Source organism: Vicugna pacos, chromosome 31, assembly GCF_048564905.1.
Source record: "Vicugna pacos chromosome 31, VicPac4, whole genome shotgun sequence".
Lineage (NCBI taxonomy): Eukaryota > Metazoa > Chordata > Mammalia > Artiodactyla > Camelidae > Vicugna > Vicugna pacos.
The window spans coordinates 17,778,669-17,791,568 of record NC_133017.1 but is presented as its reverse complement, the minus strand read 5'-3'; the positions used below and the strand labels follow the sequence as shown (position 1 = coordinate 17,791,568).

General features: G+C 49.2%; 1 protein-coding gene across 8 annotated transcripts in view; it reads left to right on the top strand.

The window, feature by feature from the left end:
- PTK2B (protein tyrosine kinase 2 beta) overlaps window positions 1-12,900 on the top strand; it is a 117,379-nt gene that overhangs the window by 54,304 nt on the left and 50,175 nt on the right. For 6 of the 8 annotated variants that reach the window (XM_031692545.2, XM_031692547.2, XM_031692546.2 and 3 more), the window contains exon 2: window positions 6,087-6,324. In XM_031692545.2, coding sequence (XP_031548405.1) covers window positions 6,124-6,324 — 201 coding nt within the window. In that variant the 5' untranslated portion in view covers window positions 6,087-6,123. Of the gene's footprint in view, window positions 1-6,085; window positions 6,325-12,900 lie in introns of those variants that run through there. The other 2 variants (XM_072952741.1, XM_072952740.1) reach the window with 1 other exon arrangement.

Genomic DNA, 12,900 nt, shown 5'->3' with positions numbered 1-12,900 from the left:
AACTCCCAGCGCCTCCCTCAAGTCTGATTTCCCCTAGAGGCCAACCTTCCATGGCAATTGCCAAAGGCTATCAATGTCATTTCATAAATGAATGAATATTGGGGGAAAAAAAGGTAGAACCACAAAGTTGGAGTAAAAGCCTGCGCTCTTATCTCACGTGGAACACACTGGGCTTTATGATGGAGTCTCTACTGTGTCCGTATTTTCCTCATTTTGCCGTGGACACAGCCAAATGTCACCAAAGGCCATCACCCACCTACCAGCTGCTGTCTGGGGGCTCTGACCCATCTGGCCTGATGTCTCAAGGCATCAGAGCCCGTTGGTGGCAGAGCCGGGCAGTAAGTCCTAAGCATGGTGGCAGGACATGACACCAGCCCTCTAGTCTTTGGCTAAGTGGTGGCCGTAAGCCTCTGCTGCTTACCAGCTGTGTGATCTGGACAAGGCCACCTCTCTAGACTTCTCCTGGGGTATGAGGCTAACGTTACCTATCCTGCAGAATTATTCTAGAGAATTAGAGGTTGCTTGCACAAACTCCCTGGCACACAGTACGTGTTCTAGAAGACGTAACATTATCCTCCAACGTCTTCAAGCTGAAGAGTGCATTTTTCTGTGTTATTGACTCCTAAAACCCTGACAGTCTTCCCCATGCCAGGAACGCAGCCCTGGGCACAGTGACAACCCAGAGTATCTGAAGGGCCTTGAATCCTGCTTCGGTCCCCAACCCCCTTCAGGCAGGTGAATGTCTTGCCATTCAGGAAGAGTGTCATTTATTTTCTTCCTGAAGACTTCAGGAACTCAGAGATTGTATGGCCTCCCTCAGTGCCCTTTGCAGGCTTTGGCCAAGACTTTCTCGCAGCCAATCGGAACTTTCCCTGTTTTAATTTGAGCCCATTCCCTTGTGTTTGTTACTCTTTGGCTTTGACTTGGGCAGGTCTGGGAACTGTGAGGCAAGCTGGAGCCCACGGTGGCTCAGGGCCAGGGCTTCCCCCAGAGCCGTGGGATGGTCTCTCCTCTGACAGTGCTTGTAGGGTCTGGGGCAGGCCAGGATGCAGGAAGGAGGTGTCCCTAGGTTGGGCTCCAGGTCTGGACTGGAACAAAAGGGGGCAGGGGTTTTGACCCACACGTTGAGAGTCGGAGGATTCTGTGATCATTCAGAGGCAAGCTAATGATGACAAACTCAGGTAATCAGGCACACCCCGGAGGAACAGACAAGTTCTGTTATCAGGGAGCAGATGCTGGGGTCAGTGGACTGTTCTCTTGTCTTGCCATAGGTTGGTAGCTTGAAATCAGTCGTGGTGGTCCTGGAAAGGCCATGCATGAGGTTGAGGGCTGTGTTTGCCAAGACCCCAAAGTCAGGTGGCTGAGGCTTTTCTTAAATCACACCTTTCGGTTGCTGTGCTTCTGTGAGTCTTGGGTTATCCTTTGGCAGTCCACCACAGATCTGTACTGACAGTTGGGAGTTTGGATGCACTTGAGGGAGTTGCCATGTGTCAGCAGAGATGTGGACACCCCCTTTCTGGGCTGATGTCTTTTGACCAAACACCTGAGTCCTTACAGGACCTCCCATGACCACGTCCTAGCTTGGGGGGTGGGGGTGCTCTCCAAGCCAGGAGGGCTCAGGGTTCCTCAGGGACTGGGATTCTCCATGCTGAACTGACACCTTTCTTCTTGCATGGCATCCACGCCAACCTCAGTAGTATCAAGAGATGCCACCTCTCTCAATGGCAGATGGGAAAGAGGGAAAAAACTTTGAACTTGGATTCAAATCTGCTTGGGATCCCAGTTTGCTACTCAACAAGCATGATTTTTGACCAGTTGGCTTACCCTCTCTTGAGCATGTTTTCTCATGTATAAATGGGCATAGTCATCCCTGCACATCTCCCAAGAATTGTTATGCAAAAGCACGTATGTTTTGTTTAAAGTTTTTTGTAATTATTTTTGGCATAAATAGCCCAAGGTTGCTGCTGCAAAGGATGAAAGGCAGACGTGAGGGACTTGCATCAGGCTAAAAGTAAAGGTAGATCGTGGGTGACCGAAATGACCGTGTTAAAATATTTCAGTTGGAGCCATATTGCTCACTATGAATGACAGCTCCTGAACCAGAGACTGGGAAGACTGGTGAAGATAAGAAACCAGTGTCCTCCAGTGTGTGAGCGATGGCCAACGCATCCGTCTGGGTGGGCTGCGCTCAGATAGAAATAGACTATGAATCCATCTCTTTGACCAGGTCCAGGTGGGGGCTGGCTCCTGAGTGGAGCTGGGTAAGGCTGGGTAAGAGGGGGTCAACTATCAGGCAGTGGTTTCTCATCATTACATTTTTTTTTCTTAATAGACTATTTCTTAGAGCGGTTTTAGTTTAACAGCAAAATTGAGCGGAAGGTACAGAGATTTTCCATAGACCCCCCTACACTCACACATGCACGGTCTCCCCACTATCAACAACCCCCACCAGAGAGTATATTTTTTACAATTGATGAACCTACCTTGACACATCACTGTCACCCAAAGTCCACAGTTGACATTAGGGTTCACTCTTGGTGTTGCAGTTTCCATGAGTTTTGACAAGTATATAATGACATACATCCATCAATATAATATCATATAGAGTATTTTCACTGCCCTAAAAGTCCTCTGTGCTCCCCCTATTCATTTCTCCGTTCCTGCAGTCCTTGGCAACTACTGATCTTTTTACTGTCTCCATAGTTTTGCCTTTACCAGAGTGCCATGCAGCTGGAATCATACAGTATCTTAGACTTTTCAGAGCGGCTTCTTTCACTTAGGAGTATGCATTTAAGTTTCCTCCAGGTCTCTTCCTGTCTGGATAGAGCATATCTTTTTAGCATCAGATAATATTCCATTGTCTGGATGTACCACAGCTTATTTATCCATTCACCTGCTGAAGGATGTCTTGATTGCTTCTAAGTTTTGGTAATTATAAATAAAGCTGCTATAAACATCCATGGGCAAGTTTTTGTGTGGACATAAGTTTTCAGCTCCTTTGGGTAAATACTATGGAGCATGACTGCTGGATCAGATGGTCAGAGCATGTTTAGTTTTGTAAGAAACCGCCGAACTATCTTCCGAAGTTTGCACCAGCAACAAGTGAGCGTTCCTGTTGCTCCACATCCTCATTACATGTTGACATCCTCTCGGCGCCTCAAGTTGAAAAGCCCCGTGTTTCATTGTACCGTTGGCTGCAGCTGCAAGGTTGAAAGCACCGTGGAGGCCTCCTCCCTTTCCCCTGCCAGGCTCTTCCCTGGCCTCTGCCCAAGCAAAGGTTTCCAACTGCCTCACTCTACCCCTGCTCCTGGCTCCTGCCTTTTGGAGATGGCTTCTCTCCTTCACTCTTGTCTTCAGCCAGTGACACACATAATGGGTGGAAATGGAGTTTCCCAGACCATCACAGCCAGATCTCTTGCATTTTATTGTCATATTATTCCTACTTAATTGTTCTCTCTGAAACTCATCCTTGATATTTCAGGGAGTCCCTGGGGTGTCTCCATGTGCTCCCTGGTGCCAGCACCCTTTGGGTGAGAATGCTGCCTGGGCTGGGGTGGGGAGGAGGTGTCCTCTGAATGGCACCCCATCCCCTTCACTGTGGGTGTCGAGGAGCCACTTGGTGTGACCTGTAGTTGTGGGTTTAGTGCCCTTTGTCCCAGCTCGGCATCCACTTTCCCACCAGCCAACCTGATGATGCACTTGTGCCCCTGGTTTCCAAATGGCCTTTGGGATGTAGACCCTTTGGCTTCCATTGGTCAGATCTGGTCCATGGGAACAGACGCCATATGCCACTCCATTTCCTTCCTACCCAGACACCTGTTTTGCAGAACTACCTCATGAAGCCTCTGCCTGAAAACCAGTGTATACAAACAGTTGTGCAAAAGTCACGGTGCCCCTGGCTCAACAGACACAGCAGATCCTGAACCTTTGACCAGCTGTGTGTGATATTGATTCATCTGCATATGTGAACATGTTTGTGTGTGTGTGTGTGTGTGTGTGTGAGCACACACATATACACCTGTTTGTCTCTGCAACTAGAGTGTATGCTCTTCAGGGGCAAGACTTCATCTTCATATCTTATAGCTGATCTGTCATGGTCCCTTCTGACATCCCCCTGGCCTTGCCACTCTAGCACTCTGCTTACATCTACCTGCCAGCATCTGCATCTTTGTGCCTGGGACTTCCTCTGGCTTCCAAGTCCACTTGCCCTGTGCAGAGCCGGCTGGAAATGCTGGGACAATGAGTGTGAGCAGTGGTGTGGCACCCTCCCTCCTCCGCTGGAGTGGCTCTGCCACTCGCTCTGTCCTGGCTCCCAGGGCTCCCAGCAGGATTCCACTACAACTGTCCAAGCCTTGGCTCATGGATAACCCGCTTATGACTGTCTGCCTTTCCCCTTCACGCACATCCCACTTTCTAGTGGGTTTCCTGGGGTCGCCTCTTGAGCTACTTCCTGGGGATTCCATATTGAGAGTCTGGGGAAACTGAGACCCACGCCCCATACATAGCAGAGGACTGACACACAGGACAGATTCAGTAGATATTTATTGAGAAAAGGCATGGATGCTTCTAGAATACACATAGTAGTCTCTAACATAAAGCAGACTGGATAGTCTTTTTTCTATCTGCCTTGTCCGAAATTCTGCCTCCCCAGGGGGACTCAAGTTTACTTACGCTCTGTTCGTTGTCAGCCTGCCTCAGTGGAAGGGACATGTCCCGCTCCTTCCCCCGCCCCACGGAGTCGCTTTCATGTCTTCATAACACACATTGGCTTTTGGACAGAATGACTCCTGGTAGCTAGTGACTGTCTCCATCTTCCCTCCTGGTGCCCAGCTGTGTGAATGAATGAATGTAGGCTTTAATTCCTCTTCTAAAATGTTCAACTGCACATTTTTATTCTAACATTGCCAGCTCCATCCTTTGGCCCCCAACTCCTGGTCTAGGAAGGTCCCCCTAAAATCAGTGTCTTGTTGGAAGGGAGAGACTTTTCTGTAAGAATGAGTTTCAAGTGAGAGCTAAGCTTAGTCTAGAGCAGAGGTTCCCGGTGTAGCCTGAATGTTAGAAAAATCCTTGGAAATGTAAAAATACCAATGCCAGACCTCCCACAGACCAAATCAGTGACAATCTCTGAGCGCAGGGTCTGGATTTAGACTTTCTTAACAGCTTCCCAGGGGATCCTAACGTGAAGCCAAGGTTGGCAGCTCCAGCCTGGAGGTAGGCCTTCCATCGCTTCCTTTGAACACTCCCTCTGTCGACCAGTGGGAGTCAAGCTTCCAGAGCTGTGTTAGCTCAAGGGGCCCGGACCACTTTTGGCGGAGATTTGAGATGAGCAGAAGATTCCTAGGGTTCTTTTGTCAACCAAACTCTTACCAGGACTGGGCTGGGTCTTCTGGGCCCCAGCCCTGCCCCGTGCCCCCAGCGCAGAGACCTCAGCCTGGGCTGCTGGCGCTCTGTTCCTCTGCACACAGTGAACGAGATGCTATGTGAGGTGTTCCTGTGGGACTGAGGCCTCCCTCCCTGAAAGTCCAGGTTGGCAGCCGCAGGTGGGCAGAGGCCAAGCCGTCAGCTGATAGGCTGGCCCCCACCCAGGCCCTTTCCTGTCTTCCTCGTCCCAGCGCCCTCCAGGCCAGCCATTCTCCACTTGTGTTTTTCCCTCAGCTTTTCCCCCGTTGTCCCTGCTTCTCTCTTGCTATTCTCTGCTGTCTCGCTCTTCGCTCTTTCTGCTCAGCTGTGCCTTGGAACCACGCTGGGGCCGCCTCCTCTCACAGCTGCGCTTGCACAGTGTGGGCCCCTTGCCTGGGAGCCAGCGTGGGAGGAGAGGAGTGATGGGGAGAGGGGGCTTCTGGCACAGGGCTCACAGCCTGCGCGCGCTCCGGGTCTGCGTTTGTACCTGGATGTTTATGCAAACTGCTCCTTTGTGCTTCCGCTTCCCTGTCAACGAAGCCGGATGCCTTTAAGAAGAGTTTCTCGGGAGTGGGAGGATGCACAGTGCACGTAGGTCTCCGAGCTTGGTGGGCACTGCCCTGGGGGAGGAGGCCTGTGGATCTACATGGACTCACTTCAAGACTGTCCCTCTACTGTCTCCGCAGGACTGCGATGTGCCGCTCCTAGCTGCCGTCTGAGAGGATGTCCGGGGTGTCCGAGGCCCTGAGCCGAGTGAAGGTGGGCACATTGCGTCGGCCTGAGGGCCCCCCAGAGCCCATGGTGGTGCCAGTCGACGTGGAGAAGGAAGACGTGAGGATCCTCAAAGTCTGCTTCTATAGCAACAGCTTCAACCCCGGGAAGAACTTCAAACTGGTTAAATGCACGGTGCAGACCGAGATCCGGGTGAGTGTGGCGGGCGCCGCCTGCTCGTCCGTTTGTCTGTCTCTCCCTCGCCTTCCTGGGCAGCAGAGTCTCCCTCCTTCAGCCCAGCAGGCTCTGCTGAGTCCACCCCCAAGACCAGGGGCCCCGGACAGATGTTCTCCGCCTGCAGCCCCAGGCCTACTCTCTAGGCATCTGCAGCCTTTGGGACAGACCGTGCAGCCTTAATTTGAACCCCAGATCATTTGCTCAAGCTTTGATTTCTCTCATTTCAACTCATTAAATATTTATGATGTTTAAGGTTCTGCAAGGGACATAAGAGCCCTCACCCTCAAGGAGTGGTCACTCTCGTGGGACTGGAATTAGAGAGATACACAAGTGATTGTGTTGAAAATAGGACAGAAGTGGTTTCAGACACGTGCCGGCCGCTTAGAGAGGGGAGCCGGTGGGCGTTTAGAGGATGGTAACCAACTAGAGGTGCCCTCGACCAGGTGCACGGCTACCAGGCCCTTTTTGAGGCAGTACTTCAACTGGCTCATTCTCACCCGGGGTCATGGAATCTGCTCTGCAAATCCAGGTGCCTGAGGTCATCAGGGCACCTGGACGCGAGGAAGCCATCTCACCTTAACCAAACATCTAAGGACTTGTCATCAGAAGCAGAGTCACAACACACTGACGTTAAACACCTTCATTGATTGAGCAATTACTGTACATGACCTGAATCAATCCCTCTACATTATCCAACTGAGTCCTCCCGGCAACCCCAGGAGGCAGATACAGTGAGGGCAGCCCTCTCCACTGCCCGGACTATTGCTTTCTGATGATGCAAAAGAAAGCCAAATTGGTTCTCTCCAAAGGTTGCTTGGTCGATGTGTAATTTGAACAAAGGAAGACAGGGACTGTTGGAAAAACTAACCAGGTCTGAGAAAGTTGGATAAACCATCTCCTACCCTCTCATCACCAGTCCTTCCCTGTCCTAAAAGTCAGAATCCACCCCCAGCTCAGTGAGTGTCTCTTCTGCTCCGTGCTGGCAGCAGCCTCTCCACGTCCGTCCCTCTGGTTGCCTTCCGTCTATAGCAGCACGCACTGTGCTTCAATACACCAGAGCAGAGAGTGATTCATTAGGCCTCTGTCTTGGCCAGTTATCACTTCCGATTATGGTTTAGTTCCCGTCTCTGTTTCCTGTAAATGATTTGATTAGGGCCTTGTTTCTTCATCTTATGGTTCCAGATACGTAGATACAATTGTATCCTGAAGGGAAGCCTCAGTCACCTTCTTCCAGGAGGATGTTTTCATATCTCCTTAACTATCTACTTCTTGAGTCTTCCTTTGGGTGTATCATCTTTGCAGACAGCCGATACCATCAACTGTGTGGTTTACTCATTTAATTTTCAAAGTTAACCTGATTTCCAAGTTTGGAACCCCTCTCTGCCCTTCTGTGCTGAAACCCAAAGAGCATCTGGTTGGACCAGACTAGGACGTGTTCTGTGGAGTTCTGGTGAAAAGGGACCCTCAAGGATTGGTAGATTTGAAGAGATAGCACTGAGCTGAGCAGAGGTCTTTCCAAGAGGAGGGAACAGCAAGAATGAAGGCAGGGAGGCTGCTAAACAGTGAGTCGTTCGGTTTGGCTGGTGTGTAGGTTATATTTAGAAAAATATCTAAAGTCAAAATCAGGAAGGAAATTTGATGGCAGATAAGGGAGGGCCTGGAATATAAAGGCAAGGAATTTAGACTTGGACAGGCACTAGAAACACACAGCTTTTAAGTAAGGAGAGGCTTTCCCGGAGATGTCTGATGTCTTGCCGGGTGCTTAAGGGGGAGAAAATACCATGGGCCTACAGAAAGAATGATGAGACCCAAGCTTCAGAAGGAGAGCTGGTCCTGGAGACGTTATCTGCAAGGACTCTGTGAGGACAGAGGTGGAGAAGAACAAAGAAGGAAGTGATGTTCTCCAAGCCTTCTGATTTTTCCTGTTTCCAATCTGTCCTATAGGCAACACATCACCTGCTTATTGCAAACAGCCGTGGCTTTAACGTCACCTAGATCTTGAGCCAGATGATGCTTCACCATTACTGGTTATATGGCCTTAAACCTGACATTTAACCAACCTGGCTTCCGTTCCCCTCACTTGGGCATCTTGCCCACCTGTAGCCTTGTAGTAAGGATTAGAGGTGACAGACGAGGAGCATCTATCTGGCCTATAGCAGGGGCTCAGTCGTTGGATGCTGTTGACTGTATGGGTATTAGGTCTTATCCTGCTCAAGAGCCTCCAAGGGTTTCTAATTGTCCACAGAATCATCCTCTTTTAGTGTTTATCTACTTATCTGTCATATTTTCCAAAAAAGTGAGACAATCAGATTTGTGTCTTGAAACAGTACATAGTGTCCTGCAAGATGTTAGGAAGTACCTCTTGGAGAAGGGGTTTTATGGTCAAAGAAGTTTAGGAAATGCTTGATTAAACAGACTTCCTTGTGACAGGACTTCTCAGAACCATAAGTATGCTCTTATATGTGATGAATCACTAAGAAATGGCCACAGAGGCGATGTTTCCTTAAGTAAATCATTTCTAATTTGCCTAAAAAAACCTTCTCTTAAAAGTTGGCCAGCTAATTTTCTAGGAAATCATTTAGGGGTCCATTTTCCCTAAACTCTGACCAAAGTGCAAAAAGGGCAGGAGAGAGGAAAGGCTGGTGAAAGGCAGATGGATTAGGAAGCTGTGGCCGTAGTGTGGGTGGGAAATGATGCAAGCCTGAAGTAAGGAGTGGCATTGGGAACAAAGACAAGTCAACAGATCTGAGTACATCTCAACAGGCAGAGTCAACAGAACTGAATGATTAACTAGATGTAGGGAGAAGAGAAAGAAAGGAGACAAGGATGACTCAAGCTTTCGCTTGGGCGACTGCATGGGTGTTGGTACCATTCACTGAGATGCCAACAGAGGAAGGAATGGTGTTCTGAGATTTTAGCTTTACAGGTGTTGTGTTTGAAGTGTTTACAAAACGCCCCCATGGAGAAACGTGGGCCCGGAGCTCAGTGGGGAGAAAGGACCCGGAGACTAGGATTTGGGAGTCATTATGCAAATGATACCATGCAAATGGGTTGGATCACCCAAGGAGAGTGAAATGAGTAAGAGAAAAAAAGAGTTCCAACTAGGAAGCCTTGGGAAATCAACTTCAAAGGGGTTGATAAAGAGGGGCAAATGAAGGAAAAAGGAGAATCATCCAGAGAAAGATGAAAAGAGTGAGGTGAACAGGAAGGGGAGACAAAGGCAGTGGGATCTTTGAGGAAAGAGTGGTTAGCAGTGTCAGGCACTCTGAAAGGTCAAGTCAGATAAGGCTAAAAATAGGTTCATTGGCTTCTGCAACAGGTTCCATGAGGACCTTTTGCTGGGCAGTTTCAGTGGGAAGATGGGGGCAGAAGCCATTACGCAGTCAGCTAGAGAGTGGAGACAGTGAATATTGCCATTTCAGAAAGGTTTTGCTCATGAAAGGAAGAAAAGAAGAGAAGGCAAGAGGAATAGTGTTACCGGCCGAGGGAACAGCATATGCACGAATATCCTCAAGTGACAAGGCACATGTCAGGTTTGAGGCTAAAGGATGTCCAGGGTTGACTAGTTAAACTGTGTTAAGGGCTTTGGGTTTTACCCCATCTCCCGTGGGAAGCCACAGGAGCAGAAGCAAGGAAGGCCAGAAACCAGGGATGCTGATACAATTGTTGGACTGCATGCCTACTGTCTAGAACTTGTCTCAGTAGATCTGGACTGTCTATCGCCATTCTGATCACCTTGACCTCTTTTGAGAGACCTTTCTTGCCCATATCAAAATGGTCCCTTTTAGTCCTTTGCCCTAGATCTGTGATATTCTGGGCCAGTTCTGTTCTCATTTGTGGCTGAATGTAACACATGTACATAAATAAATCATCTCTTCTGCTGTCTTAGCTGAAGGAAAAAAAATATATACGGTTTTCAGATATAGTTTAAACATATGAGTTACATGAGGTTGCATTTTTAAAAGATCACTTGGGTTACGTAATGGGAAATAGATTGGAGGTAGGCAAGAATGGAGATGGGGAGATGCTGGGTGACTATCGCAGTGACCCACATAAGAGATGATGGTAGCTTAGACTAGGATTGTAGCCATGGAGATGATGATGGTGATCATGGTGGTGATGATGGTGGTGATGGTGTCGATGATGATGGTGATAATGTCGTGATGATGACGGTGGTGGTGGTGGTGGTGGCGATAGTGGTGGTGGTGGTGATGATGTTGATGATGGTGGTGGTCGTAGCTCAGCAGTGAGCACTTCTGAAAGCACGTCATGTATATTATCTCATCAACTTCTCAGAAGAACCCTATGAAGTACATACTATTATTAGCTCTGTTTTCTATATAAGGAAACAAGGTTTAGGAGATTTAAGCAAATTGCTAGTAAGCGAGAGAGCCTGTTTTCAAATCCAGGGAATCCACCTCCAGAGCCTGCACTCTTAACCACCATGGTCTATGGAGAGATGTGATTGTAATCCAAGAATTTAGGAGATGGAAATGAAAGGTTTTGCTTATAGACAGGAGATGTAGGAATAAAGAAGAGGGAGGTGTCAAGAATGGCAGCTCTGGTTCAAGAGGACAGGGTCCTACTCCCTAAGATGGAGAACACTTGAGGAGAGACTGGCTAAGGAGTGGGGAGTTCACAGGTTCAGTTTTGGACCCATCAAGTGCAACTGAGGTGCTCTAACATTTTCATGTCATGTTAAATATGTGAAAATGTTGAATACACTGTTTGAGCCTGGAGGAGAGAACTGGGCTGGAGAGAGACGTTTGAGTGTTATCAGCATCTGAGTGTAGTCGAAGCCATAGCTGTGGATATGTTCATCATGAGGGAATCCGGAATAATTTCATCATCCATTCTACAGCTGTTTATCAAGTGCCCCCGTGCACCCAGCACTGTGCTGGTTACGGCCTCTGGGTATCATCATACCTCAAAAGACAAGCACACTGCCTGCTTTCAATGGGCTTCCAGGCCAAGGATGTGTCTGACATTGACCCTCACTAATGAGTGGACCTTTAGAAATAGAGGCAAGTGCTCTGACAGGAAGGAAGAGAGGCTGTGAGAGCACAGAACACAAAAGAGCTCGGTCCAAGCATTGAGGAAAGACTTTGCCGTTCAGGGCCTGTTTGTAGACACTGTGCAGTCGTGTAGGTGCAGACCAGCTTCCCTGCATGAGACTCTCCTGGACCAGCCCCTCCCACCCTCTGCTCCTTCCCGAGCTGGGCTCCATCTTCTGAGGGATTTTTCTACTTCCAGCTCTGTATCTTCTTTTACCGTCCTCCCACACCCCATGCCAAAATGCTGCCAGCCCTTTCAAGCTTGCCAAGCATTTGTCCTTCCATAAGAACACTCCTGAAATTTTGACCCCACCATGTCACTGTGTCTGATCAAGTAGAAGCAACGGAGAATCACCCTGGCACGGTCCTCGTGGTCACACATTTCCAAAACATGTTTCTTCCCGTTACTCCATGGTACTTGCTGATTTCATTTTTCCTTTTTATTCTCAGCTTCATTCTATGCAATGTAATCGCCCCGAGATGCTGTCTCTGGGTTGTTAAAAGCTATGTAAATAAGCCCTGGCCCCTGTGCTTAGGACCCAACAGCCAGGTGTTGGGGAGGCTGGAGCAACGTGCAGAATGAAAAATGGATTTTGCCCCTCTTGATTTTCCATTTCCCCTTTGTTTGATATTCCTAAGAAACTGCGTTTGCTTGGGAGCTCTGAAGCGCTGTAGCAAGCGGAGGCTCCTGTCATTATGTATTTCTCTCGCATGCTAATTTGCTTGTCTGGGAACGGGGTTAAGATAACACTTTGTAAACAACTAGCAGAATGCCACCCAGACTTGCCCACACAGGGCGTCTCTCTGACTCTCAGAGCCTCTCCTTCACTCCGCTTCTCTCTCGCTCCCTCTCCCTGCTCCCTCCCCCTTCTATCTGCCGCTCTTCAGCTCTTCGGGGTAGGTTGACCATATGTCCTGTTGTCTCAGATGTCCCTGGTCTCCACGCACTGTCCAGGAATGACTAAGGACAGTGCCCCTGCCAGTCTCAAGAGCATCGTGATTCAGAGGCTAAATTATATGGTCACCTGCTTCTAAGCACTGTTCTCACTCCTCTGCCTGCCACGGTGACTTGCTGGCTCATGGTGTTTTCTCTCCCCTGCTGACCCCAGCTGATCCACTCTCTGCATGGGCCCATCTCTAACCATCAGTGGACCATCTGTGTCTCACCCAGGGCAGCCTTGAGCAGAAAATGAGGCACTTGTCTGTGATGTCCTGTGGTTCCGAGGATGCCAGCGGAGCCTCCACATCCGAAATCCTCTCCCTCTGCCTTTATCACGTTGAAAAGCCACATTCAAGATCCATTCTTGTTTTGTTCAAAAGCATCATCCCACTTAGAACCCACATTTACATCCCCGGGAGGGACAGGGATGGAGCCATCCTGTGCCCTGCCCGCCAGGTCCCGTTGTGTCCCATCCCCTCCAGCAGGGCTTCCAGGCTGCGGGGTGGCCAGCGGGTGCTGCTTGCCTGGTATGTGAAGAGGGCACACCCAGGCCCCTAC